The sequence below is a fragment of the Octodon degus genome, unplaced genomic scaffold, assembly GCF_000260255.1.
Source record: "Octodon degus isolate 3935 unplaced genomic scaffold, OctDeg1.0 scaffold00025, whole genome shotgun sequence".
Lineage (NCBI taxonomy): Eukaryota > Metazoa > Chordata > Mammalia > Rodentia > Octodontidae > Octodon > Octodon degus.
The window spans coordinates 10,425,233-10,447,950 of NW_004524601.1; the positions used below are offsets into that span (position 1 = coordinate 10,425,233).

General features: G+C 39.9%; 3 protein-coding genes across 7 annotated transcripts in view; 2 read left to right on the forward strand and 1 right to left on the reverse strand.

The window, feature by feature from the left end:
* Pms1 (PMS1 homolog 1, mismatch repair system component) overlaps positions 1-472 on the reverse strand; it is a 97,301-nt gene extending 96,829 nt beyond the window's left edge. Inside the window, exon 1 of the mRNA XM_004628622.3 lies at positions 351-472. The gene's annotated coding sequence lies outside the window, so the exon portion shown is untranslated. The remainder of the gene's footprint in view (positions 1-350) is intronic.
* A 109-nt stretch (positions 473-581) lies between these two features.
* Ormdl1 (ORMDL sphingolipid biosynthesis regulator 1) lies at positions 582-12,512 on the forward strand. 2 transcript variants are annotated; one of them, XM_004628625.2, is made up of 4 exons: positions 582-675; positions 2,669-2,849; positions 8,049-8,200; positions 10,510-12,512. In XM_004628625.2, exons 2-4 carry the CDS (start codon positions 2,676-2,678, stop codon positions 10,643-10,645), a joined length of 462 nt encoding a protein of 153 aa, XP_004628682.1. In that variant the 5' UTR covers positions 582-675; positions 2,669-2,675; the 3' UTR covers positions 10,646-12,512. The 2 variants fall into 2 exon arrangements, with proteins under 2 accessions (XP_004628682.1, XP_023568172.1); XM_023712404.1 differs by having other exon boundaries at positions 590-637.
* A 5,251-nt stretch (positions 12,513-17,763) lies between these two features.
* Positions 17,764-22,718, forward strand: part of Osgepl1 (O-sialoglycoprotein endopeptidase like 1) — a 16,116-nt gene continuing 11,161 nt past the window's right edge. For all 4 annotated transcript variants that reach the window (XM_023712290.1, XM_012514125.2, XM_023712289.1 and 1 more), the window contains exons 1-2: positions 17,764-17,835; positions 18,988-19,232. In XM_023712290.1, coding sequence (XP_023568058.1) covers positions 17,827-17,835; positions 18,988-19,232 — 254 coding nt within the window. In that variant the 5' untranslated portion in view covers positions 17,764-17,826. The remainder of the gene's footprint in view (positions 17,836-18,987; positions 19,233-22,718) is intronic.

Sequence of the window (22,718 nt, forward strand, 5' to 3'; positions counted from 1 at the left end):
ACAGGGCCTAAGGGACGCTGTAACGCTACCCCTCTGGGACCGCGAACCACATTACGACGCCACACTCACGCGCAGTCAAGTTAAGGTCTTTGGGATTCAACGTTCTGCCCGGAAGGCAACTTCCTTTTTTAAGCCTCGCGCCCAGAAGCGTCTGGGAAATGGGCTGCAAGAAAAAAAACCAGGCCAGAGCGGGCGCGGGCTCCTGGGGCCGCGCTCCCGCCCGAGCCGCTTCCCGCCCCCGGGAGGCGCCCACCGCGCGGCGGCGGCCTCCACAGGCGGGAGTCTAGGAGGGGCGGGACACTCAAACTCAGGACAGTGTAAGAACGAACTCTGGGAGCCCCACGACAAACCTTGCAGCTCGTGCGAGGCAGGTAATTACCATCCACCAGCGGACGACCAGCGGCGGGCATCCCACCCAGTCCCCGGCCCGGCTCCGCGCGACGCCCCACTCTCCACAGCGCGCCTGTGCGAAGGGGCGGGCACTCGTCGCGCCCCGTAGTCCCGCCCCCCACCCCCGAGGAAGCGAGATTGACAAGGCTAGTAGCCAATCCCCCGGCAGGGAGACCAGCCGGGAAGGCTTCCGCCCGCGGCGCCTAGCAGGAGCACACGGTGAGGAAACGCTACGTTAGCTCCAGAGGTGGTCAGCGCCGCGCTAGCAGCCTGGAGCGGGCGGCGGTGAGTGGGTACGGGCGCTTCGGTGGCTGTGGGCTTCGAGGGGTCGATGCCGCCCCAGGGGCGAGGAGCAGGCTGCGGCTGCTCCCGCGGCGCCCTGCCTGCCTGCGCCGCGGGCTAAGGGGCCCCAGACGCCTGTCGCCTCTGGGTCCTCGTCGCGGAGCCACGGCCCCCCCGATGTTGAGCTGCGACCCCGGAGGGGTGGGGGCTCTGCCGCGCGGACTCTGGCCGCGGGAGGGTCCGCCGAGGCGCCGGCGTGCCGCGGCCCGGCGAGGGCGACGCCGACACTGCGCTGTCCGCGAGTCTTTGTTCGCCGGGCCCGGGGAGGCGCGGCACCTGGAGGTGAGGGGTTCTAGTCGGGGTGCCCCCACTACCGCGCCAGCCCTGCCCTGCCCCTGTGTATTTAAATTTTTTTATTTCGTGTGTGTTTGCAGATGCATAATGATTACATTCTTCGGGCGGTGGTTGTTACACGTATAACAACACGATCGGATTCTTTTTCTGACCCTTCCCCTGTCTCCTGAGATGTAAATGTCAGGCCTCCTTCCAGCCTTTTGTTTTTCTATCTTGTAGAAAATAGGAAAAGTATCTTGAGTGGTGGACTATTCAGAGCGTACTGTGAGATTTAAATACAGTATCTGATAAACTGTGGATGAACTGTGGATGATCGTGGAAATATTTACGTACATACTTAAGAGAGACTTGTGCTTTGTCTCTGTAACTTAGATCGCTGTAAGCCTTGAGATTTTCAGAGGGTGAAAAAAAGGTACATTCTGCTCCGGAAACACTTACTAGATAAGCGATGAGTAATTTCTCTCTGCTATTAATAAAAAAGTTTATAAATTTTTCAAATGGGAGCTGTTACAGATGTATTTTAGCCTCGTTGAACACTCTTCCTGAGATGATAGTTGATTTTAAGTTTAAGGAATTCTTAAACCCAAATAAGCATCTTTGCTAAAACGACTGAGAACTATTATATATCATAGATCCTTTTGGTGTTCATCTTGAACATAAAAGGGTCATGCACAACTTATGAGAAAGTTTTAGAGGAGTTGACTATAAATATTCAGATGAGTCACTGAACCTAGTTGTGCCACAAAAGTGAGACACCTGTTATACCTTGGCTAAATTTTATGCATTGTCAAGGCATGTTCCTTCCAGACTCTGTAGTCAAAAAAGGAGTCCTTTGAATTCTGACCACAGGATGTACCAAACAGTACATTAGCTGTAAGAATCTGGCTACTCAACTAACTTGCTGGGTCATTTCTTTAAAAAAAAAAAAATTGTTGCTAAGTTTAACTCTTGGCTTTGTTGTCATTGTTATTTATTTATTTGATAGAGGGTCTCTCTGTGCAGTTCAACCTCCCCAGTGCTGCGATTACAGACATGTGCCGCCACACCCGAATTTGGGGCCAGCATAGTGTGTGATACCAGGGATAGAACTTGGGTCCTTGCGCTTTCCAGACAGGCACTTAGACCACTGAGCTATCTCCTCAGCCCCCATAGTTGGTTGTTTGTTTTGTTTTAGAGCCAGGGTCTGGCTATGTAATTCTGGCTAGCCTTAAACTTCCTTTGTAGCCCAAACTGATTTTGGTTGCAAAGAACCTCCTGCCTCAGCTTCTCCAGTGCTAGGGTTTCGGGGATGTGCTACTATGTTTGGTTAAGCCTTGACTTTTTACTTTGTTTTCCTGGTATAAAAAAAGCGTAGTTTTTTTTCTCTTTTCAGTTTGTGTTTTCCTGAGCATTACTTCATTTAGTAAAACCAACATGTGCTGGAAGACAGACTGTTATAACAAGTCTGTAAGTTCAAATGTTCTGGGCTGTTCACCCCCTACATCACATCTGCAAGTATCGTATTTTGGAGACGATATCTGTTCTATACCAAAATAACAAGGAAAAAATAATTCTGGTAACTTTTTGTCATGTCAGAATTTGGGTTATTTTGGTTTCCAGCTTTATATAAACAGTGTTGCTTTACTTTATTTCTCTCCTACAGCGCAAACATGAATGTTGGAGTTGCCCACAGCGAGGTGAATCCTAATACCCGTGTAATGAACAGCCGGGGTATGTGGCTGACATATGCATTAGGAGTTGGCTTGCTTCATATTGTCTTACTCAGCATTCCTTTCTTCAGTGTTCCTGTTGCTTGGACCTTAACAAATATTATACATAATCTGGTAAGAATTTAGCTCTATTCTGACCACTTAAAAGCTTGACTTTTACTAGTTGCTAGGCATTAAGGGGAAGAAGGAATGGAGAGTTCATGTTTAATGGGTTTAGAGATTCTGTTTTGCAAGATGAAAAAGGTTCTATAATGAATAGTAGTGTGTGGGGTCCATAAGAATGTGAATATACTTGGTACATTGTAAACAAGAATGGGTTTTGCAATGGTTTTGGGTGTTCCGTTTGGTTTGCAGCATTAGGATGCCCACCCAGGGCTGTGTGCATGCCAGGCAAATGTCCCACTGGCCCAACAATGATATTTTCTAATTGCTTATTGAAATATAATTCATATACTATAAAATTCGCCTCTTTGAAATGTGTGCTTCATGAATAAACAAAATAATTCAATGGTTTGTAGTATACAAGAATTAATTTTGAAGAATTCTAATCAGATATAGGGGTTTTTTTTTTCTGTCATACTTTAACATTGGGCCTTTATTATTAGTAAGATGTTTTTCTCCAGTTGTTTATGTAGAATCTAGAAAATAGTAAGGGCTAGCCAAATAGCTCAGCAAATTAAAGTGCCCGCTTAGGCAGAATGCAGCTACTGGGGTTCAATCCCTGGTGTGTTGTGCTGGCCCCGCCTCCAGGGCACACTGAGATGGCTGTTGAGGCTGGGCGTGGTGGCATGCACAAGTAATCCCAGCCCTTGGGAGGCTGAACACAGGCAGATCACTACAAGTCCGATCTATATAGGGAGACCCTGTAGACCCTTACTTAAATACAAAAAGAAAATAGTGGGCCACGTTAGTAAAAGTGACATGAAACTGTAATTCCAGTTATTATAAGGAACTAACCAGAATGCTTCAGAAGCATTTCTCATTGTTTTTCAACTGGAATATTAACAAAGTAATTTGGTTTCAATCCCTAAGTCTTTCTAAACTGTTTAAATATACTTGTGTCTTTCAACACAGAAATTTAGAGTTTAATCATACTCAGCATTTTGTAGGATACCTTGGCTGCTTTTCTTATAGCAGAAGTTTTTAATGGTGCGTATCTTCTTTAAAGTAGTCACTCAGTACAAGACATAAACTGGCTGGCTGTAGTGGTGCATGCTTGTAGTCCCAGCACTTGGGAGGCAGAGGCAGAATGATTGCTGAAAGTTCAAGGCCAGGCCAGCCTCAGCTACAGAGGGAGTCTCTGTCTCAAAACAAAGACATAAACCAAAAGATTCTTACAAAAAAGAAACAAACATAACAATACAACTCTTTTCAACACATACTGAAATAATTTTGAAACACTTAGCTGCTTCTTGAGAGTTGGTTTGCTATTAATTTGTTAACCAAACTGAGACCATTTTCCTTTAGGATAGAAATTTTGAACATGATCATACGTAACATCCTGAGGTGCCTTAGCTACTTCTTTTTGACTGTCTCCTGTGTTGTATTAGTTCTACAGAGCATGAATTTTGATTACTACTGATCCTGTCTTGCATTCCTGGAAATTGCCTGTTACCAAAAAAGATAAAAACAAAAGCTATTCACTCAAGAATCCTAATAATGACTTTTCTTGTCTTTAACAGCCTATTAAAATGAAATGAAACTGGGTATAGTGGGTCACATCTATAATCCTAACACTGAGAGGTTGAAGCAAAATATGCAACCACAGTCTGAGGTCATTTAGCAGTTCGAACATCAAAAAAAATGTGTTTGGGATATATATCAGGGTAAAGGCCCTGGGTCAACCACCATTTCTGGGGTTCAGCTTCCTGTGTGCTGGGCACCACCATGCCCAGCTTGGGTAGAATGAAAGGAGAATACCAGCTAACAGAGTTTTAACTGAACCGACACCAAAACTTAAAGAATAATAAAAGAACTGAGCAATAAGACGAAAAATGTAGAATAGATTTTTTTAAATAAATACTTTCTTGCGTATATTTGAGGTTGATTGAGAAAGACAAAGATGATGTGCTGAAGGAAGTGATAAGTGAATGTCCATTTAGTTCACCTTTATATGGTAGACTTTGGTGGGGTAAATTGTGTGTTTTAAGAGATAGTGTCTTGCTGAGTAGCTCAGACTGACTTAAAACTCCTAGGTTGAAGTGATCCTCCTGCTTCAGCTTCCCAGGTGCTGGGCACCACCATGCCCAGCTTGATCTCATGTTCATCTTGCTACATCACCTTCCGCCTCAAACCAAAAAAATGTAAAGAGAACTCAGAGTATTCCTGATTTATCTCCTCCCCTCCCCCACAGTCTGCTCCTTTGACTTTGCTCCTAATCTTATCTAAAGGCACCACTGTCTGCCCAGTAAGCAGCCAGACAGCTGAATGTCAGTGGCACAGTGATTACTACAATGTATCTATCATCCGAGCTGAGACACTGTGAGAGTAAAAGGGAGTGCTAGTAGTAACTACTCCACAAGAAAGGTGTAAACCAGACCCCGAGCCAGCCTATGCACACTAGGACACTAATCACCCTGTTTTAGGATTACTCCTTTTCCTTTATTGTCCTTGTCCATTTGGTTAAAGCCCTGTGTGACCTACTTCACTATCAGCTTGATCCACAGCCTCATTTTCCTCATGTAAATTTTGCCAGTAAATCAAATGCTCTTTTGTTGCTCCTCTAACCTATTCCAACTTGGCAAAGAAATACTTTTTAAATACTTAAAGAATTCTCCATTTATGTATCTAATAAAATCTTAAGTTCTTTGTGTAACATAGACAAATTGCTAACAGTGCCTAGGCAGGAAGGGACTTGCTCCTATCTCAGCCATCTATAGACACAGGTTTTCCTGACTGTGAAGAGGATCCTCCTGCTGTCACTATATCAATACTCTTTCCAACTGACCGATTCCTACCTGCCCCACCAAACTATTCAGGTATCACCTCCTCTTGACATCTACAGTTCTCTGAATTTTTTATTCATTTATCATAATTTTATAATGAACAGTTCATCTGTTTTTTAATCCTACCCTTTCTCTCATACCTACTTAGATGTTTGCTAAATAACTTTCTCCTTCCATGGTACATACCTTGAATATACTTTAGAAGACATCGTCTATCTCCCTCTCCTAGTTTTCAGGTTAATTCACTGAGACTGAAGCATAATATATGACCATAAATGAACAACAGGTAATTTGACATCATGTAAAAAAACAAACTTTTGATGTATTTATTAGCTCACCACACTAAAAACCTAACTTAATCAGCATAGATGTAGCAATTACATGACTCCAAATTTAGGTCTGCTTTTAAGATAGCTTGCACTAAACCAATTAAAAATGTAAAATACATCCTGAATGCTTTTAAACATAGAAAGGTAGACCTCATTGTTGTAACCAGTTAGAAAATGTAATAATGATGTATTTGTCTTCCTGACCCATACAGTAGAAATGTACAGTGATTATTTTTATTCGGTGCTATAGTTTAAAGCTGTTAATGCTTCACAAGATTATTGGCTCCACTTGAAGAAAGAATGTGATTTTTCTTTATTTTGGTATAGTAAATATTAATTAAGGGCTAGCCATGAGATTCATGCTTTGTTTTCAAAGTCATTTGCTGTGTGGAAAATCATCACTAACAGTTTAATGTAAAAATTATTAAAAGTGAACATATTAGAATATATATTCTAATAAATATACATGGTCAGAAAATATTTTTTGTGATGCTGGGGATTAAACCTATGGCCTCACACGTGCTAGGTAAACCCAAACAGAGATTTTAATGTTTTGCTGAAAACAATAAACTGTTTAGATGTTATATTCTAAACACAAGCACATGTGGTTTGAAAGAAATAGCAAAAGAATTTTTCTTTTAGACGCATTCTAACACATCTGTGATTTAGAGTAGAGGTTCTTAACTTTTTTAGGTTATATACTCCTGAGAATTTGAAAGCATACAGGGTTTGTTTCCTTTGAAGCCCTGTAAAAAAGGTTTGTGCTTACTGCATAAGCACACCTGAGCTTAATGCTGTCTTCCAACATATTGAATATGGGATCTATACCAGGCCTTATTCCTGACGTATTCAGAATAATGGGAACACATTATGGAAAAAAAAACTCACCATATATTGTGCTTTACTAAAGTACTTGCAGTGAAATTAGACGCAAGTGCGTAAACAGGTTAATTATTACTAATGAGATTTCCACTAAGGAGTTGTCATTTGAGCTGATCTTTCAACAATAAGGTAATTGACAAGATAGTATCAAGGCTTTGGCCTGAGCAATAAGAAACTTTTCTCCCCTGTATTTCCTGAGTACTCTTAATTGTACTTTTAATAGCAATTTCTGCCCTACCATTTAATTGGTATGCATATTTTTTTCTTACCATCCCTTAGAAAACTGAATATTCTCAAGGATGGAGACATGGCTTAAGTTCATGTATGCATACATGTTCTGTGTTTTATATGAAATGTACATCAGCTACTCATTAAAATTTTGAGCTAAACCAAATGGAACTTGAGTCCTCTAAAGTTTAGTCATTACTGCAGCTAAACTACTTTTGAATTGCCTAACACATTAGCTTGGAAACAGACTATGCTTTGAAAGGAAGGGCTCTCCTAACCTAGTACAAAGTAAAATTTCAAATCACTAATTTTCTAAGTAATCACAATGGTAGATATTCAATAATATCACAAGCAGAATGTCTTTTAGTAATGCTTTTTACTTTGGTTTTTAAAACTCCAAAGAGGCACAGTGATGATTTTAGAAATGACTTGAGTCAAACATTTTACCTATTACAAACCATCTTTGTTACTTTGGAAGAAAACTACTGAGATACAAAGACAGTCCTAATATTGAGTATTTCAAAACCATTTTATCCAGTATACAGATTTTATTTTTTATCAGTTTATATGTCTACCAGTGTACAAATAGGCCAATCTGAAGAATATATTAACACTATATATTTGGAAAAATTAATCCTATTTCCTAAAAGAAAAGGTGTTAGATAACATAAATGTAACAATGGGAAGTTGCTCTGATACTTTTTATTTTCAATTTAATGAAAAGAATTGAAAACAGTTACTTTGGGTTGATTTCATCCTGATTTTCAACAGCTAATATGCATATAGCTCAGAAAGTTAGTTTGCCATACAGAAACTGGCCACAGCCTTTCACTAATCTGTCACAGATAGCTTGGACACATCTTATTGCTTACTGGCAAGGACTAATTTTGCATTTTACGTAGATTATGTTCCTGTTGCTTGTTTTCCAGGGGATGTACGTATTTTTGCATGCAGTGAAAGGAACACCTTTTGAAACCCCTGACCAGGGTAAAGCAAGACTTCTAACTCATTGGGAACAACTGGATTATGGAGTACAGTTTACATCTTCACGGAAATTTTTCACAATTTCACCAATAATTCTGTAAGTGGTAGAAATATTTAAATATAAAGAGGATCAACTAACAGGAAGATTTTTCAAATTGAATTAGATTTAGAAACAAAATAGTTTGTTAAAATTTTTTTTATCAATAAGTATCCACCTTAGAGTAGGCAGAATTTTTAACAAATTTGAAAAACCAGTTTTTACTTCAGTCACATTGGCAAGCAGCATTACCTGTTTATCACAGGATATAATGTATTCCAGGTCAAATGTATTCCAGCTTATGTTTCTGTATTACACTGTCAGATGAAGCTCCCTAAGTGGTGAATTAGATGATCAGAAAAGTTTTCTTGGCCATCCATCCCTATTTGGATATTCAAACTCCTTGGGAGAGAGTATGGCAAGGGAAAAAAGAGAATTCAGGCTTTTAAGTATAAGACAGACCTGACTGAAATCCTAAGTCTATCATTCAGTCAGTTTGGTTGATTTGCATATCAGAGTTTGGCTACTAATACCTGACAACCTTGATGCTGAGAGGAACAAATGAGATACCAGTTGTAAAGCATCCAATGATATATCTGATATCTGTGTAACTTCCTTCCATTGCCTGGGATTCAGGACTCTCAAAAAAAATAGTTTCTGCTTTTGTGTTTATGTGAAAATTTTATTCCCACCTAACTCTCACTTAGGCTCTTCTAAGCACCATTTTGGTTTGGTTTGGTTTTGAATATATTACCACTGGCTAGAACCATGAGTGTACATGCCCAACTGTCCCATCAGGCAGCTTGTACCTCTGGTGTACAAACAGATTTAATCACTTTTATTTGTCTTTTTACTAACAAATTTATATAAAGTCACCCAGTGAGAGTCTTGCACATGTACCTCTGGTTAAAGCAACCTGGCAGTGAGACATAAGAATCATAGTCCTATCACAAATGTGTTAAGCATTTCCTGACTGTTCTGTGAGTGGTTCTGTTTCCTTACTTTTGCCTGCCCCATTCAGCTTTATTTAAGTGTAAATGACAAGTTAAAAATTTTATATGTGATTTTTTTTTTTTTTTTCTCTTTCTCTCTCTAAGACTTTATAACTACAGGGCAGGGAGATAGCTCAGTGGCATAAGCGCCTGCCTGGCAAGCACACATTCCATCCCTGGTAGCACACACACACACACACACACACACACACACACAAGGTAGCTCTTTTTTGGACTGGCAAGATATCTCAGTAGTCTAAAGCACCTGCTTAGGCAAGTGCAGGGATTGCAGTTTGTTCCCGGCACCACATGCTGCACCAGCCCCACCTCCAGGGGGGCTGAGCCAGCCACAAAAAAAAAAAAAAAAAAAAAGACTATAAATACGTATAGATTGTTTTGAATCCCATGCTTAATGGATTGCACATACTAGGTATTGACATATATCTTAACAAAGCCTATATTACACACTTTGTGTGTACATAATACTATATCCATGATAGAAGCAGTGCAGTCTAGCGTTGCTGCAAAGACACTGTAGGTTTGGAATTCTTGAAGCTGCCTAAAGTGAGATTAAATTTTAGATGGACATTTAAATAAAAGCATTTTCAAATGAAAATAATCATATTATGATTAAGGCATGATACATCTTTTCTATGTTACGCTCTTAATAGAAGATGATATATCTGTACTCTGATGTATACCTGGGTAACACTAGATATTCTGGGCACAGTGATTTATGGTCTTAAAGATGGGTTACACTTGCTGAATTCTTACACAGATCTCTACACATATGTGTTCAGTTATAGCAAAGAATAGAAATTTCACAACAATGTCTTTCAAGTTACCAGTTAGACCTGTTGTAGATCTGTTCAGCTACAGTGAACACAAAGGGGTAACCAGACATTTGTTTCTTTCAAAGATACTGAACTGTCCTAATATACCAAAACCCCCCTGTTCAAAGCTTGAGACTAGCTATCCATAACCTTTCAGTGAGTCATAAGATCCTTTGAGAACATGATGTTTTAGATCCAGATCTTTTCAGGAACACGTACATAGGTAGAAACTATACCTGAGATCCTAGAGGAGATAAAACTATTTGAAAGCCTTTTTCATTAAAGGAGAATAAGTAGCAGCATGCTATCAAATCCATTCACATAGTTATAGAAGTGCAAAATGTATACTTCCCTTAAACTAATTTCTGAATGTCAAATTAAATGAACTTGGGCCCAAATTAAAAGTTTTTGTTTTGGTGCTCAAAAATAGTTTTACTGTTAGGCAATTTATGTTTAGTGACCTTTTATGTAACTTTGGATTTTTAAAATTCTAAGTAATTTCCTTTTTGGATGTTACATATATTCTTAACTTTTATTTCTACAGATATTTTCTGGCAAGTTTCTATACGAAGTATGATACAACTCACTTCATCCTAAACACAGCTTCTCTCCTGAGTGTGCTTATTCCCAAAATGCCACAACTACACGGTGTTCGGATCTTTGGAATTAATAAGTATTGAAAGATTTTAAAATTGAACAAAAGATTTTTACAGCTACTGAGTTTCCTGTAAGGAAGGAGTAGTTAGTACACTGCACTGTTTCTGTGATAATGTGAAATGAGAGATAGTTGCATTGGAGGGCCAGCTGCTGGTTTTTCATATGCTGTCTTGAAGTGCAGAATTCTAAAAGATGCCTCTGTTTAAAGCATCTGGTACATTTTTGAAGAGAGGCTTTATTGGCAAGCTGGGCAGGCCCAGCTTATAAATTAATGGCAGTACAGTGAGAGTGTAGTACATGATAATCCAAGGAAATATAAGATTTGTAAGAAAATAGGACCAACTTAAAGTGAATGGGCATTACGTTACAAAGACAATTTCCAATCAGTCATAGTCAGTTTAAGGAGGCTTACATGTGAATGAGAATCATCTCTATACATGTTTATTATAGATTATTATTATAGATTGTTTTTGTTACCATACGTGTTCCTCTTACGTAAGAGGATTTATGCCCTCTTGTTTCTATAAGCCAGTTCCTACCTTATAAGTATGCCTTTTGGTTTTGCTGGCTAAATATTGTGTGTTGATAGATAAGGTCAGTTTTGCATACATTGCATTACAGCATTCGTGAAGGTCTGTCCTTCTTCATGACTGGGGATAGAAGATACCAGGTATCTTACAGGCAGCCTCTGAGTCAGCATTCTAATTTTGGAACAAAGTGGGTTTTACTGCTGTTCTATGTACAAAGCTGCTAAACCAATTAAGAAACTAATTTATTTCAGCAGTTAAAGTATATGGTAGTTTAAAGGAGTCTACTTGGATTGAGCAACTTAATTGGTAAAGCTATCATTCTTAAGGAAGGAAACAAAATAACTATAGCCACCTGTGGTTGCAGAAACTGCTTCTCTAGCAATAGTACCAAAGGAAGTAATAAAGTCCCTTTTTTGGCAAGTCTGCAGTAAAAGATGACAGTGACTTCTTTTATTCCTCCTGCTGTCAAGTTTCATAGTTTCCCATTAATATTTTGCCTTTAAATATGTGGGTCTTAGCGTAGATGCTACTAAATGGTAACTATTTCCAAAGCAGTGACCATGTTAAGTTTTTGTGACTTAAGGAAGTTTTATATGATTGTTAATATTAATTGTAAGAAATAACTGTATACCACTTGGAAAAATAAACACATCCAACAAACAACATTCTGACATAGAATGAGTGAAAAACTCAGTAACATGTATAAACAAAATTGAATGAAAAGAGTTACAGATCAACTTTAAAGTCAATTTGTGTCAATAAATTTAGGAATAGTGATCATTGTTTTGTATCTCCAAAGTGTAGACTTTAGAAATCAGTTGTATGATACAAAGTTGCCTTTCTACATTTGTCATTTCCCATGTATATTTAAATAATTGGTAATCTATACTTCAATAAAATTTTTGTTTAGTGTAAGATTATTTCAAAAGCTTTCAAAAGTCACCAAAACTATAGACACTTTTCAAATTTTTTTTAAAGAACTGAATTTGTAAAATTAAATCACTAAAAATATTCTTTTGTTTAACTTTTGCGTTTCTTATTTTTAAACAGTATCTTGTTATGTAGTCCAAGGTGTACTGGAACTTACATGTAGCTCAGGCTGGCTATGAACTTACACTCTTTCTTCCCCAGCCTCTCAAGAGTACCTTACTGCATTTTAAAGTCTATCTCAACAGGCTTACATTTTCTATACATACCTCAAAGATGTAAATTGATCCTTGTGTTTTCCGCTGTCTTGTCTCACTGTTTTAAAAATAGAAGATATGTAAGGACTTGCCCAATTTTAAAGACAATTTGTATACAAAACAAGCCATTTCCTTCCCTGGAGATACTGACATTATAATAAATGAATAGAGAAATATGTTTGACTTTGTGTAATGATGCTATGGGAAAAAATTAGGCAGATAACAGTCCTGGACGGGCCTGCCTTAGAGCTTCCCTGTGGGTGCTGTGTTAGATGATACTTGTACACAGGCATTGCTGACGTGAAGAAGGAAGCAGTGTAGAGGTCTAAGGAAAGAATCACAGAGCGTAGTGGCAGTTATTAAGGTTCTTGGGTGGGAAAGAGACATGTCTAATGGAGAAGGAGACAGCGCTAGAATTGAGAGTGGTAGGAAATAAGTAGGGGCCAGATCATAACAGGCTTTAAAGATGAAGATAAAAGATTCTACTCTATGACAAAGCCATTGGAGAGTTTTATACAAAAGACTAAAGGGATTTTATTTTAAAAATCACTGGCTAATGTTGGTGATAAAGTAAGGGAATAGAAAGTGGGAAGTATAGTTGGGAGGGTGCTGCAGGCAAGGACAAGCTTGGACTGGGGAAGCAGCTGATGTTTGTGGAGACCACCTGCACAGCTCTGAAAGAAGAGCAACTGTTTCCATTTTGACTGAACCTGACCCTGGCTAGGACTTTGTTTATCCTTCAGTTGGCCTTATGCAATGTATATTGGTCTAGCTGAGGTGCTGGTGATAGTCTTTGAAGGCGGTGTGTGTGTGTTTCCCTGGTAACCTACACCTGCTGCTCTTTAATGTGAGCCTTCTGAGACAGAACAAAGAACCAATGCTGCATGCCGCCATGGAGGCTATGACTTCCTGGGGCTTGAAAGACTACATCAAAGCTGAAGCACCAGACCCTCCAAAATGTAGGTACTATCATTAGCATAAAGCAGATTACTCTCTGCATATGGCAGAGGTAAATATAGGCCATACACCTAGCTCAGCTCATAGTAGTCACCTACTTCCCACAATTCTCGGTCATTCCTCAAGCCGCTCCCCCACTGAATAAAAACCGGGTGAGGCCCTGGGTTGCTCTCTTGGTTCCAGAAAGCCATCTTTGTGGCTGGACTTAGGGCCCCTTGGCTCCCCAATAATTATAAATATGTTTTAATGTCTACTTTTGCCGTGGGTTGCACTGGGAGTGGTACGTTGGAATCAACTTGATGGGATTCCAATAATGTAACTTTGGGATTACAAATATTGGCTTCTTGGACTGAGATGAGGACCTGGAAGTGTCTCCTACAGATGTTGGGTTGGGATCTCCTTTGCAAATACAGCTCACAAGTCACTGATGCACTGCACAGGGACAGCAGGAGAGTGAAAGTGATCCCTGGGCTTTGGCCTCAGGATGTAGGTAAAGTTTGTGCTACGTATGGAAGCTTTCCTAGTTCACCAATGTATATAGGTTTTTTAAAAGGTATTTTAAAGTCATAATTACTTGGAATAAAAGATATTACCATGTTATATTGCTACTGTGTGTCAGACAAAGTGAGAATTTAAATAGCATGAGCCTAGCGATACCACTGGCTTTAGCATCCATCAGTAGGTCTTTTTTGCAGTGATATTTTACTAGTGTCAATGATGATTTTCTATTTCTCATTTCTATTTTTATTTACTAGAATTATCCTGTACAAAAGATCTGGCTCTGCTCCTCCATTCATTTATAGACCCATGTGTGCTGTTATTTGAGTTATAATCATTATTGTTGTTAATTTGTTGTTGAACTGCCCTTCGGGGGGTCAATGGGAGTTCTTCCCAGTTGGCTCTTGTGTCCTTTTTTGTTCTTTAGGTTTTTGGTGTTATTGTATACATTTTAAACTACAACAGTCCTGGGGTTATCACAACATCTCCTTAATATTTGTATAAATTAGCTTTATAATATTATTTATCTATTGGTAAGAGAAAAGCCCTTAGAGACCATCTAACTCAACACCCTACATTAAACCACCACCGTCCCCATTTGGTTCTGTTTTAACACTAATTTACAGCTGTAAGACAGCATGTTCCATTTGGTAATGGAATTTATCATTTTTACATTGAGCCAAAATCTTACTTCTTGCTCTTTGTAACTCTACACTATTTAAAGATATTGATAGCAACAGTATTACTATGACCTTAGTTTTCTATGCCGTACTGTTTCGAATTTCTTCTGCATTCTAACAGTGCTGTAGGTTCTGGTTTATTCTTTATTATAAAATAGGTGATGTGTTCCAGTACCACCTCACTTATTTTGGATTTTTTTACTTTTTAATGCAGCCTCATACTGCTTGAGCTGTTTTGACAGTCACATATTACTGATTCCCTTTATGGTCACTAAAATCTTAGCTCTTAAGCATGTAGAGCTAATTGATGGCTTTCCTTTCATATTCTTATTAAGTGGATTTATTAAACCAAAGTCTATTTCTGATGGAAGCTATTCTTGATGGAATTTTTTTTTTTTTTTTTTTTATGTATTTGGTATAGGGTCTCACTACACAGCTTGGATTTGTAGTGATCCTCCTGTTTCAGCCTCCCCAGTGCTGGGATTACAGGCCTGGGCCACCATGCCCAGTCTTGGTGGCCAGCTTGGTACATCCAAACCTGGGTCCTTGTGCTTGCCAGGCAGGCGCTTAGACCTCTGAGCTATCTCCTCAGCCCATCTTGATGAATTTTACCATTGATTCACTTTGTGTAACTAAAGTTAAATCTCCATTGTCATGTAACATGTCTCCAATGTTGATACATGAAACCAGTGAAGGTGGCTCAGATTCTGTTTATGAAGAAAACAAATACAGCATCGTGGTTTAGACGGTGCAGGTTAAGTCTTAAGAGGACGGAAAGGAGTAATTTACAAAACAGTACTTCCCCCCAGACTACCAATTATGATGCAAGAGGGTTTTATTTTACTCCTTAATTTCAGTTCCACTTAAAAATGATTCAACAAAGGGCTGGCCTGATAGCTCAGCAGACTCAAGCACCTGCTTAGACAGAGCTCAGCGGCCGGGGTTCGATTCCCAGCATGCCATGTGGGCCCCATCCTCTGGGGTGCACTGAGACATCAGTTGAGACTGGGCATGGTGGCATGTGCCTGTAATCCCAGCACTTGGGAGGCTGTAAACAGGAGAATCACTAGGAGTTGGATCTACATAATGAGACACTAAACACCCTGTAGACCCTGCCCTAAATACGGAAAAGATAAAAAATAAAAATAAAAAGTAAACGTACTCTTAAACAATTCAACAAATCATGTGTTACATGTCCTGGGAAGACAAACCTAAGTAAAATACCCAAAGTGTTAGAAGAGTGCCATGGGAAGCATTCTTGATTTTTATTTTTTTTTTTTTTTTTTGTATCAGGGATCAAACTCGGGACCTTGTACTTGCCAGGCAGGCACTTATACTACCTAACTGTCTCCCTAGCCCCAAAGATACTTTTCTCCATTTGGCCTCAGTTTTAAGAAAGGCCAGCTGGGCAGGATGATGCACATCTTGTGATCCTGGCTACTCAGGAGACTGAAGAAGCAGTAGAGTATCTGGGAAACTCAGTGAAATCCTATCTCAAAAGGATTGAGAATGTAGTTTGGTGCTACAGTGCTTGCCTAGCTTGCCTACGGCCCTATGTTCAATCCCATATAATGTATTCCCCCCCATTATGACATCACATTTTTTTTATTTTACTCAATTTCAGTTCTATTTAAAAAAATTCAACAAATCGTGTGTTAAATGTGTTTAAAATGTTCTATTTAACCACAAATGAATGCATATGCATTATAAATATCGAATTCAAGATACCAAATATCTTGGGTGTTTAATACACATACCACGTCAAGTCTACTAAATATTTCATCTCGTAAGTGGGTGTGGGGCTCACCAAAGTTGTTTACATTATTTTCAGTACTGTTTTCATAATCAAATATAGTTAGAAGAAAAGGTTTAGTAAGAACATTTGGACTTTCTAGTCAGCGTAGTAATGTAACTTTTTCCATATCTTGACTCATTATTCAAGCTTTTGATAAACAATGGTTACGATAGTGATTCAGCCACTGTTCCACTGATTATAAGTTGAGCAGATAAGCCAAGTGTTAACTGTTCTTGTATTCTACATATTTGTTTATAAAAGTTATCACAAATTTAAGAACTATAGTAAAGAAACCGAATCATTGAAACTATAGGCCCATATAAAACCAACTTTTAATATAAAGGAATTTTTCCTGACTACAGTTGCACAACTCTAGATTTCTAGTGACAGTTTTATTTTGAAAAACACATTTTTCAGATATTCTCCATATAGGTAAAGCGGGCGTTCCGGTTCAGACTGTCAGCCCTGAAGCACTTCTGCTGTCTAATACTCCTATGCAGCTTTGGACATTCCTAGCTTCCTCAGGAATTTCCTGATCAAGGTAGTTTACATTATTAAGTACAGTATCTCCAAACCAAAACACTTTAAAATGTAGCGCATATTTTGTTGAATTCACGCACCTACAGTATTTAAATGACAATGGAATATCCTCCGACAAAACTAAGCTAAAAAAGGGATACAAATCAACCACCATTTTGTATCTATATTCAAAATAGGATAGATATACAGCTGCATTCTCTTAATTCAGTGAATAGAGAGATTTGTTCTAATAGTGTTTGTTGATAGGATCCCATGTCTGCATCTTGTACTATGAATAACCACTAAGACAACAATATGCAATGTATTAATTATTGAAACTGTGCTAGTAATTGGTTTTGAAACTATCTCATTGCTATTTGTTTCTCAATACAATTATTTTAAAACAATACATCGCATGGTGGAAGTTAATGCCGTGCGTTCAGACAAACCGGAATTCAGCTCTTCTGAGTGAGTCACTAGCTGTGTGGCTTTGTAGAAATCGGGAGACTTGCGCAAACCCATATGAAGCGTGTTAGACCAAAGCGTGTATTACTATGGTAACCAGCTCCGCCCCTGAGGCGCCAGCTCCTGTTGGTGGCGTCACTTCCGGCGCGCCAAGTGCGCACTTTTCCTGCGCCAGAGATCAGGCAGTGGGACGTCTTTGCCAGGGAAGGTAGGCGAGCTTGCCTGGCTCTTTAAACGAAGAAAGTGGGTGGAATTGCTCCCCTTGGGCTAGTATATCCTGCGCCTTCCTAAAGCAGACAGAAAGACCAGCACTGCCCAAGTCACTTGGTTCACCCCAGAGAGTTCTTGGTCCGGAAGGAAAATGCTGCTGCAAACCTGACCCCTGTGGAGCAGCTGTTGGGCTGCACTCCTCGCAGCTGCCGGCTCCAGTCCCCTAATTTTGACCACTGATGTGGTAGGGAAAGCAGCTCCTGCGCAGTGTGAAACACTAAGGTGGTTTAGTGGCGCATCGCCCTTTGCGGAGGGAGGAGCGGGGAGGCGTGGAACGTTTTGCATCCCGATAAACCTGTGTCAAGGATGCCAAAGGTTGTAATTAAGGAATAGCGTTAGGTAGACTTGCGGTGGTTTTCCTCGCTGTTTAGGACGGGGTGTACGAGAAGACTTGTTTCTAAACTAAGATTTAATCTTCTCTGATTGCATATGTGTTTTGTATGTACTTTCTAAAGCCAAATGTTTAAACTTTATTTTGAAAAACATTTCCAGGAAATGAGATACAATACTTGTTGTATTTTCACATTGTGTCTTAATTATAAAAAAAAAGAAAAAACCTTTCCTGAGAGTTATCCATGCATCTGTTGTACTACAAGAATTCCTATTTTATAAAGAATGATAAATAGTTCGGTAAGAACAGCCTACAATTTTTGTTTTTTTTTTAAGTAACAGTGCAGGTTAAGCCTCCCTTAACTGAAATGCTTGGCACAAGAAGTGTTTCAGATTTTTTTAATGTGTGCGCAGGGGGCGGGGGTGGAATATTGGCATATACATGAGATAGCTTGTGGATGAGACCCATATCTAAATATGAAGTCATTTATGTTTTGTTTATTGGTTTTTTGAGATTTTTTTTGAGACAGAGTCTAGCCATGTAGTGCATGCTGGCCTTGAACTACGGGGCGATGCGCCTGCCTCAGCCTCCTGAGTGCTGAGATTACAGGCATGTGCACACCCAGCTCATTTATGTTTCTTATACACCTCATACACATAGTCATAAGGTAATTTTATATACAGTACTATTTTTAACATTCTTGTGCTTGTTGCGGGTGTGGCATTTTCTACTTGGAGCTCCATAGCGCTACTAGAAAAGTTGCAGGTTTTGGAGTGTTTCAAATGTATGGGACAGGGATGCTCAGCCTGTAATACTAACCAGTTTTACAACTTTTGCCCTTTGAAATGCATTCTGTTCATTCATTGTGTTATTTATATTGAGGGCCTTTATAAAAATTTGGTGATTTTTATAAACCTTCCTATAGTTACATAAATATTTTCTATATATTTAAAAATATTCTATATATTAAAAAAGGGGGGGCTGACTCAGAGGTAGATTAGCAGGTGCAAGGCCTTAATATCCCTAATACTACAATTTTTTTTAAAAAAAGTCAAATGGTATTCATTATTTTAAGTGAAAAGGCTAATCCCAAATATCAGCTTGATATAATGTTTCTTTTTGTAATTCTTTTCCAGGAATTACCCTTTAGAATAGGAAGTATGTTAATATTGAATAAGACAGCAAGAGTTTTCTCTAAACCATCAAAAAGCAAAATTTATGCATTTCTAAGAAGTTTTAATTTTTCCCCTGGAACACGGTTTCTTCATAAAGTAGTCCTGGGAATTGAAACCAGTTGTGATGACACAGCAGCAGCTGTGGTGGATGAAACTGGAAATGTGTTGGGAGAAGCAATACACTCCCAAACTGAAGTTCATTTGAAGTAAGTAGACCTTGTCTTAGTTGCTGCTGCTGCCTTAAAAAAAAAAAAATAAGCCATAATAGTTCAGTTTTATGATATGCGTTTTTCTTCCTTTGTGGAAAGCTGCTCGTAACTGCTGAAGAAAACCTCAAAACCTCATCATGGCGCTTACAACTTTCCACAGCGTGATTCCAACCTCAGCTAACCCAGTTGTCAAATACAAACCAGATGCCCTTAATCCCAGCGCTAATATTCATCAGTGCTCTTCTCTCTCTGGAATGTTTTTTTCTTTTTTCCACACGTATGTTTCATAGTCTCAACGGAAACCCTAGGAAAGGGTGACTTGATCTGTAGCCTTTCTGTGTGACTCGTCACCAGTTCAGGCTGAAGCAGAGATGCAGAGCTGTAGACTGGATTCGACGTCTTTCCATCAGGCGCTGCTTTTGGTAAGGAGCTGCTCCTGCAATTCTCTCTAGTCCCCAGCTGCTTAGACCTGAGACCTTTGTGCAGTGTAGATTTGCGCAGTGGCGCATAAGAGTTGCTGCATGCCAGTATCAATTCTGATTATATGGCTGTTTACAAAGAGACCCAAACGTGCCCCTGCAGCTGGGCTTCTACTGACTCGACACTTACTGTCCAGTGGAAATCTCCCCCCCCTCCCCCCACAAATGCAGCCTGAACCATAGTGCTGCCTTCTTGGACTGCCTTTTCTCCCTACACTGTCTTAATCCCAGGGCGGGGTGGTGGTGGGGAATCCTATTCACATTTATACATATATCTTGTGTTGATATGAAAATACATAGTAATATACTCTTGTTTTAAAGTTTAGAATGATACGCTGGGGAAATGGCTCAGTGGCCAGGGAAATGGCTCAGTGGAATAAGCGCTTCCCTGGCAAGTGCAAGGGCCTGAGTTCAATCCCTGGTTCTGCCAAAAATAAAATAAAGTTTAGAATGATACAAGGTTTATAAATGCAGATGTTTGTGGAGGACCACCAGGGAGGTTATATAAATAGCTGGGCTAGATATATTTGGCACAAGGTCTCACTATGCAGTTCAGACTCGCAGCAGTCCTCCTGTTTTCAGCCTCCCCAGCACTGGGATTACAGGTGTGTGCTACCATGCCAGGTCTCAGTGGTCAGTTTAGCACACCTGGGAGACGGGGCCAGTGCAGCATGTTGTGCCCAGGATTGAACCCCAGTCCCTGCGCTTGCCTAAGGAGGTGCTTAATCTGCTGAGCTATCTCATCGACCCTAGTTGGGCTGGATATAAAATGAAAAATATGTAGTGGAAGTAACTTAGCTCTAGCTTAGTTGTTGACAAGCAGGAATCTAGCAGCTGTGTCATTAGATCACCAGAATTTTCATGCAAAAGTGGAAATCCATAGGTTTTGATCTGTGACTATGCAAGTTCTTTGTCCTAATCCTGTTTTCACATCAATAAACAAAGATAACACCTGCCTTGGGAGATTAAAAATGATTTATGTGAAGAAACGGTAACCTTCAAAGGGTAACAACCTTTACAAAAGGGACTATGCTGGATAGTAAGGTACAGTGAAGTATTAGAAAACCCTTCCAGAAACTTACCCTAATTAGAGGCATGCTGGATAGAACACAGGAAATCTAGCAGTGCAAGGGCAGTGTAAAGTGAGAATCACTGATTTCTGGTTTTCTTGATTTCTTTTTTCTTTTTGTAAAGACAGTCTCACTCTGTCCTGTGTGTAATGCCAGCAGAAAATAACATAAGTAACAAGAATAAAAGAAGGGAAGCGAGCCTCTTCCTTCTATTCTAAGCAAGCTTTCTCCATGCACAGTTGCGCTGGCTGAAGGTATTTACAAATGAGGTTTCTAGCCCCCTGCTGGGTGCTTTAGTCAAGCTTCTAAGCTCCTGTTCTCAAGTTGATATACTGTCGACCATTAGAAACATGTAAATGTGAACTTCACATGAAAGGCTGATCCTGAGCATGTCATCTAAGTATTCCCACTAAATTAGGTTTGTTCTGTATCGCCATATCCAGCATATTTTATTTGTACTCTTACACATCATCTTTCTGCCAGCAGACCTTAACTCCGTGGTGATGGGGACTGTCCTCTCGCACACAGCGTCTGATGTATTAAGCCCTCAGTAACCTTGAAAAATGATTATCCTTAACAATGGAGATGGAATATTATAGCCTGAGTGAGCACTGCCAACAAACGGAGGTGTGAAAATATGTGACAAGTATTCGACGTCTCCAGAGTGTAGGTCACGTGAGGGGAACCCTGGTCAGTTCCTTGGCTCCACCTGCACAGCTCACCTCAGCATGCGTTGGAACCCTGCACTTGAGGCACTGAACACAAACATGAACGAGTTGTGTGTGATCTTTCTGGGCAGCTCACTGTATAAAGAAGGTCATGTCTGTTGTTCCTAGTGCTTAGTCTAATCTCTGGAATCTGAAATACACAGAAGAGGTGCAAAAAGGAAAGGAAAAGGTACAGGACAGAAGGAAGAAGTGAGTGGTGGGAAAGGAACTTAGTCTCCAGAATTTCAGGACAGTGAAGGTTTTGAGTGGGAAAGCAGTAGGGCCAGTAAGGCAGTGCTTTGTGCTCTTCTCTGGCACCCTGGTATGGGCCAGTCTCCAAGGACCATGGGAGAGAGAAGCAAAGTGTAGACTAGGAGGGCTCGTTCTGTTTGGGCACTGCAGTGGGACAGTTAAGTGTGAAGAGTGAAAGGAAAAGAAAGAAAGATAAACCTTAAAACCCAAAGGATTATGGGGTTTGTGATGCACAAATACAGATACGAATATAAAAGATAAAGTATCTTTAAGGTAAATTATAATGTGTATATGTTGAAATAAGATATCTTCTTTATATCTCATTTCCTAAAATAATGCAGATGGCATGATCAAAATACATAGTGCATGTTTAATTTTTTTTTATTTAGGACAGGGTCTGATCTCATTATGTAGATCAGACTCTGATTCCTCTGTTTTCAGCCTCCCAAGTGTTGGGATTACAGGCATGTGCCACCATACCCAGTCTCAATTGTCTCAGCATGCCCCAGGGGCTGGGGCGGGCATGGCATGCTGGGGACTGAACCCTGGCCACTGCGCTCTGCCTAAGAAGGCGCGTTAGTCTGCTGAGCTATCTGGCCAGCCCTTAAATTTGAAAAAATTATGTTACACTAAGAGACACATTGCTGTTAATCCTCTTCAAAATTCTCCTGCTCCTTCCAACACATCCCATCAACCTTTCCACCTTTGGAAGCAGTTCTGGAAGCCCTGCTTTAATGTCTCTAGGAGGCATCATCAAGGAGATAGCTCAGTGGCATAAGTACCTGCCTGGCAAGCGTAAGGCCCCGAGTTCAATCCCTGGTACCAAGAAAAAAAAAACAGCATAAAAAATACAGAGGCTGCCGCTGCCAGGTGTCATCCAGTGGAAAATCAAGCTTGTGAAAGTGTCACGGTAACCATGTGATTTCTGGCTCCTCCTGAAAGTCAGAAAGACGAGAAAGGTCAACATTTTGTGGG

Coding starts and splice junctions, on each gene's coding strand:
- Ormdl1 (XM_004628625.2), top strand. CDS start 2,676: ATGAATGTTGGAGTTGCCCACAGCGAGGTGAATCCTAATACCCGTGTA. Junction 2,850..8,048: donor CAAATATTATACATAATCTG/GTAAGAATTTAG, acceptor CTTGTTTTCCAG/GGGATGTACGTATTTTTGCA. Junction 8,201..10,509: donor ACAATTTCACCAATAATTCT/GTAAGTGGTAGA, acceptor TTATTTCTACAG/ATATTTTCTGGCAAGTTTCT.